Source organism: Pipra filicauda, unplaced genomic scaffold (assembly GCF_003945595.2).
Source record: "Pipra filicauda isolate LSUMZ 115617 unplaced genomic scaffold, ASM394559v2 scaffold326_size819446_pilon, whole genome shotgun sequence".
NCBI classification, from domain to species: Eukaryota; Metazoa; Chordata; class Aves; order Passeriformes; family Pipridae; genus Pipra; species Pipra filicauda.
Window position 1 is genome coordinate 761,683 of NW_024104450.1, and position 5,816 is coordinate 767,498.

The 5,816-nt window shown below is 51.0% G+C and overlaps 1 protein-coding gene across 6 annotated transcripts; it reads left to right on the forward strand.

Moving 5' to 3' along the window:
- The first annotated feature begins 262 nt into the window (after positions 1 to 262).
- Positions 263 to 4,142, forward strand: LOC113989390 (E3 ubiquitin-protein ligase Topors-like). 6 transcript variants are annotated; one of them, XM_039383813.1, is made up of 2 exons: positions 263 to 384; positions 1,708 to 4,142. In XM_039383813.1, exon 2 carries the CDS (start codon positions 3,044 to 3,046, stop codon positions 4,124 to 4,126), a length of 1,083 nt encoding a protein of 360 aa, XP_039239747.1. In that variant the 5' UTR covers positions 263 to 384; positions 1,708 to 3,043; the 3' UTR covers positions 4,127 to 4,142. The 6 variants fall into 6 exon arrangements, with proteins under 6 accessions (XP_039239747.1, XP_039239749.1, XP_039239746.1 ...); XM_039383815.1 differs by having other exon boundaries at positions 1,770 to 4,142; XM_039383812.1 differs by lacking the exon at positions 263 to 384 and adding an exon at positions 548 to 718.
- The last annotated feature ends 1,674 nt before the right edge of the window (positions 4,143 to 5,816 follow it).

Here is a 5,816-nt window from a genome sequence, read left to right on the forward strand (position 1 = left end):
AGATTTTTGCCAGCCCTGTCAGGCTGCTGGCCAGCCTGGCCAGCTCCCTATTGGTCTGCAGTTGGTGGACGATGGTGCTGAGGTTCTGCAGGGCTGTGGGATCTTTCACAGCTGAGTTCTGCACAGGTGGTTCAGCACCAGTTATGCTGGTAGGAAGGGTGTATGCCTTGGTTTTGATGTCCTGTAGGTTACAGTTCACTCTTTGCAGCAGGCTGCTGGCAGATGCTGTTTCTTTAAGAGTAGCGGCTGGTTGGCTGGTTCTGCAGGCTGTGAGTGAGGCTGCTTGAAATGCTGTATCAGTTCTTCGATCTTGATGGCGGGGGGTCAGGCGTTGTAATTGTTGCTGTTGCCGTTGTTGATGGCCTCGGGACAGGGCTGTATCAGGTTGTGTCTCCGTGTCCCGTTGTGAGCGCGGGGGTGCGAACGCGCTGCGGGGGCATGAGGGTGGGGCCAGGCCAGCCCACAGAGCCAGGCTGGAGCCGGGGCAACCCCTCGGTCACACGGGGGCCGCGCAGAGTCGCACCCGGAGGCCCTGGGTTCGCACCCCGGGGTGCCCACCCCGGGGTGCCCTTAGCTCCCCCGGCTCCCGCGCAGCTGGAGCCGCCACCGCCGTGGCGGTCCCGAGGCAGCTGCGCCGCGCCAGGGTTGAGCGGGGGGGCCTGCCACGCCACCAGGACTTCCAACCCAGCATGGCACGGGGCAGGCACACCCAGTAGGGGTGAGTCCGCGGTGCTGGGGGCTCCGTTCTCACCACACGCCCCCCGGCTGCCTCTCACCCCACCACGCCTGCTGTTCTTCAGTGCGGTGCAGGCGGTACCGCGGGACCAGAAGAGATGAGCCCTCCCCTGCCAGGCGGCCGGGAGAAAATGGCTGCTGGGGCAGAGGAGAAACCTCCGCTTCCTGCCCCCAGCACGGGCAAAATGACCACATCCATGCAACCACGCGGTCGCCACACGGCTGCACTCCACAGCAGCCCCACGGCAAAAGCCATCTTGCATGCATTCCTCCATCTTGCAGCAGGAATACAATAACCGCCCCTCCCCCGTAACAATTCCGGGTTTAAATCATGCACTCGCTTCTTGGAGCCTGTGCGCTCGCAAAAACTCAGCACAGAACTACCGCTTATAACATCTCCCTCCCACTCCTGACTGCGGGAAGACAGTGCCGGCCCCAACAATATACCTTCTCCTTCCCATGTTTTTTCCTCCCATGTTCCCAGTGGTCCCCCTCCACCTCCATGTCTTCGCCCAGTGTCTAAGGGGCCTGGGGGGGGGGGGGGCGGGGGGGAGAGGCAGGAGGGTTAGAGTCGGTTTCCGTAGAGGAGTTTGAATTCTTTTGTGCAGACTTTAAAGCGTCCATAAGTTCTGTCCATGTAGTTAAATTCCTGAAGGCTTCCATATCTCCCGAAGTTGCTTTCTCTCATTATCTTCCCAACTTTTTGCCAAGCAGTCACATTAAGAGTCCTGATCAGCAGGAATCCTGGTATAACTATGGCAATATATATTAAGAATGCCAGCAGTTTAGTTTCCGTTATATCATTTTTCTGTGTTTTTAAAAATTGGCAAATGGCTTCAGCATTTTCTTTTATTTTTTGGGAAAACCTCCCTTTCTGGGAAAACCTCCCTGCTATCCTAGTAGCTCACCTCTTTTGCTGAATGCTTCTCTTTCCTTTTCAGTCCTTTTTCCTTTTTGTCCCTATCCTTCCAGAGGTGACTGGTACACACGACGTGTTTTGAAGAGCTCTTCCTTTTTCCTTTGATTTCTACCAGGAGGATGCTACTGCAGACATCCCAAAGCCTAGTGCTTCTGGTTTACCAATGCCTGTTGAAAGAGCCTGTTCCAGGGCTTATAGCATTTGTGGGCACGGACCCCGTCACATGTAAGGCATGCAACAGAATCAACTTCATTAAGAACAACAAAAGCTTATATAGACAATTCAAACTGTGATACGTCATAACAGTGATGGATCCTGGACTCTCCAGAATTGTGAGCAGGGTGCCACCAGCCCTTCTACCCTACTCTGGAGGGACAACAGCTCCAGCTCCTTCCTGCAAATGCGGGGCCAGACTCCATCGCCCGTGCTTTTGAGGAGCACCAGTGCACTGTCTTCCAGAAGCATGGAGACTTGGCAAGCGGAGAGGGACATGGCACTGTGAGTGAGTGCCAGTGGCACTGGATGAGACTGGAGCAAAATGCCCCTTTCTGCTTCTCCCTGAGGCAGAGACATGACCCACAGGAGTGGGAGACTCACACCCAGAGCTGGGCACTAACTAGCCAAGTCCTCCAAATCCTGGCATAGCCCAAGGAAAGGCAGTGAGAGGAGAAGGTGTCATCCAGCTACAGGCAGTCCATGCTGACTATTCCCACCACTCTGCCCCTCACAGGAGACCATGACACGGGATAAGACACATTGCCATCTGTGGCTGAGAAAGAGCAACACAGAAATAAAGGCGTTGAAAACAAGAAACGTTATTTCCTTTTTTTCTCCTGATACTGTGTGCTAGTCAGGGCAAATATCATATTGTGACATCACCTGCTGGCTGAGTGTGACATCACTGAGTGTCAGATTGTGACATCATGGAGGGATGTACAAGGACACCTTGTCCTCCACTGCTTATATTTGGACTTGGGCAGAACCTTACTAGTCTGGCTCAAACCTGAACTCCATCTGAGCAAGACTGTGAGGCCAAGAGGATTGAGCTAGGTTTCTTTGGTGGTGGCTGGTGCCTGTCATTGGCAGATCTCAGTGCCAGACCCAGAGCAATCACGCCTGTTTCCCTGGCCCTGCCTGGTTCAGGCAGCCAGACACTGCGGGTGCTGGCAGAAGTGAAGGTTGGCTGTGTGGGACAACAAGGGTGGCCATGGTGTGGGTGAAGGGGAGCAGGGACCTGAGAAGGTGTTGTTCTCAAGGGCCCCGGGCATTTCTTCCTCCCCTTCCCAGGACACCAGTCACCATGGCCTCTCCTTCCTTCAATGCGTGACACCAGTGAGGGAAAGCAGCTCCTGATCCTCAGCTCTCACCAGTGTGCTGCAGAGCACAAAAATGGCCATGGAGATAGAGAGGAACTGCTCCATCTGCCAGGACACTCAGAAGGACGTGGCTTCTGCTCTGCCCTGTCACCACCGGTTCTGCCTGGGCTGTATCCTGCGGTGGGCTCAGAGAAATCCATCATGCCCACTCTGCAGAAGAACAATAGAGACTATCAGGTTTTCTGACAGTGAAGACGACTATCTGGAGACAGCCATCACAGCCCCTGAGGAGTTGCCAGATAGCAGCAGCCTGGCAGGGATAGTTCCTGATGTCCTGGATGAGAACAGCCCCCATTTCCCAGTGGCATCCCATCCATCTTCTCCACAGGGTACACTATCCCCACCTGAGAAGAGGGCCTCAGGGCTGGAGTTTGGAGGTGGTCTTCTTCCTGAGGTCTGGGCAGGACTTTTCCGTGGACGACAGCAGCTCCTGGACCCTGTGCGGCCCTGGCTGCGCCAGAGGCTGGAGGGAATATACCGGGGCTGGTGGTGGCTGGTTGAGGCCGCAGAGAGCACCATCCTGCACGACCTCTGTGTCAAGGGGCCGAATGCACAGGCCTTGATTGAGGGGCTGGAGCCTCTCCTCGAGCAACACACAGCACTGCTGGTCCATGGTGCCATCAACATAATTGTGGGCCAGTGCAGCGAGGAGGCCCAGAGGCTGCTGCAATCTGGTGCAGTCAGAGATGAGAACAACAGCCCTGTGGCCAGAGCCAGCTCCAGCTCCAACAGCTCCTGGGAGGGGTCTTCTGCCAGTGGCCCTGCAGGCCCCAATGTGGAGACAGAAGCTGATACATCAAAGGCCACTCTACACAGGGGTCCCAGGCACCCCCCTCCTGTGCCTGTCCCTGCAGAGCAGGACCAGCCTCAGGAGGAGCTGGGGCAGGCAATGACAGTGGCAGGTTCCTCTGCCCAGGGCAGCAGCTGTGGCCAGTCCAATCTTGTCCTGGGCAGGCACCAGTGTCCTGATGGGCCTGGACGACCCCCAGATAGAAGGGCACCCAGCCCCAGGACTCTCCCCAGCCCTGCAAGAGACCACCCTTCTGGCAGCACTAGCAGGGCTCCTGCAACCCTTTGTTCAAGGAAAAGGAAATAAATTGTTATTTCTCTCACCCAGTCTCTGGGTGCTGCTTTCTTTCCCTTCTATTGCCTTTTCACTTCTCTAGCTCCATCGTGGGTATGCTCACATGCTGAGGTACACAGCCATAGGCCCCTGCAGCCCCAGGGCCATTTCAGACATGCTTCTTCCCACAGGAATTCCTACTGCAGCCGCACACTCACAGTGCAGCAGATGCCTAAGGCAGAGTAGGCAGCAGGGGCAGCTGGGCTTATCACAGGACGATGCCCTCAGCCTGCCTCTAGTCCCCCTCTCTGCCCAGCCACCCACACTTCTGCTCTGGTTTCTCTCCACTGTCTGATGACAAACAGGGCAGCGTGCAGAGAGTACATGTTCTGGCAGACAAGCAAGTACTAGTGGAAACTTGATCCTGAGTCATAATTTTATCTCTGTGTCTTAAACAACTGAAATTGTTTCAGCACAGATTTATGTTATTGACAATATTATTGAAGGAAACAGTAAAAGCTTTGGCTTCAGCCACTATTAAATCCCGGAAAAGCACTTTTTAAGACAATACTCTTCATTTCCTATTTATACAAAGGTTGATGTTGCCCAGTTTGAGGGAATTTACTGAAATTATACATCAAGCAGATACACTATCCTAAGAGAGTAGAATAAAAATTACTTATTGCAAAAAGCAACTAATACAACAGTGCTGAATGAGAATCATATATCTGGCAGGGGGACAGAAGACTGAAATTAACCGAGACCCAAGAGTTTAACAGCAGAGGGATCTGTTTTGTTGTTCAGTATATAAGTGGGCAAATTTTAGAAGCCACATTGCCTTGTAATAAGAGATAAGAAAATTACCTTTTCAGAAAGAGCAAGAAAAAAAAAATCTTATTTTTTTAAAAATATTTTAAAATAAAAGAAGACAAGCAACTATTTTGGTTTGATAAAGAAAAATCTACCAGCAGGATGGATAATGGACAACTTCATTTTCAAATATTGCATTTTTTTAAAAAAAAGAGTTATTTCTCATCCACTACTTACTATTCAGAATCAATTCTGCTGTGTTGATCAAAGGGCTAGAAGTGTACAGTCTCTGCATTTGAGTTATAAAAGAGACTGAAACATTGTTCCAGTGTTTCTTAAACAAGAGCCTAAGCAAGCCTTTAAGCTTTTTTATTTCCTTTGTTTTCAGCACTAACCTTTTTATTTGCTCTTGCTGATTCTCAGCGCATTTCCAGATAGAAGGCTTTGGGTTAAATCTCTTTAGAACCAAAATCTAATGCTTGTGCTGAATGTCTGTGCACCATATTCTGGGTACAGCATAAGAAGGACTTCAGTAGTAACATGGAGAGAAGTTCTGACTGACAAGATGTGTCTTATAGGGGCATTCAGTTCTTGTGCTTTACTTCACATTACTCTTGTGGCTGTTTTGGGGACGTGAATAGTGCTAAGTATTAGACGGACTGTATTTAGGCCTTAAAATAGAAATGCTGAACCATATAAAGGTTTGGCCTGAAATGGATCTTTAAGAATCTTAGAATTATGAAATGGGTTAGGTTGGAAGGGTCCTTAAAGATCATCTGGTTTTTCTTCTTTTCTGCAGAGCGCTGCCTTTATAATACAGTTATTGGCTTGATATTTCTCCCAAATTCAGTTATTTTAAATGAATAGCCATATCCACAGTGCACCACTGATGTTGTTTTTATAAAATTTCAGT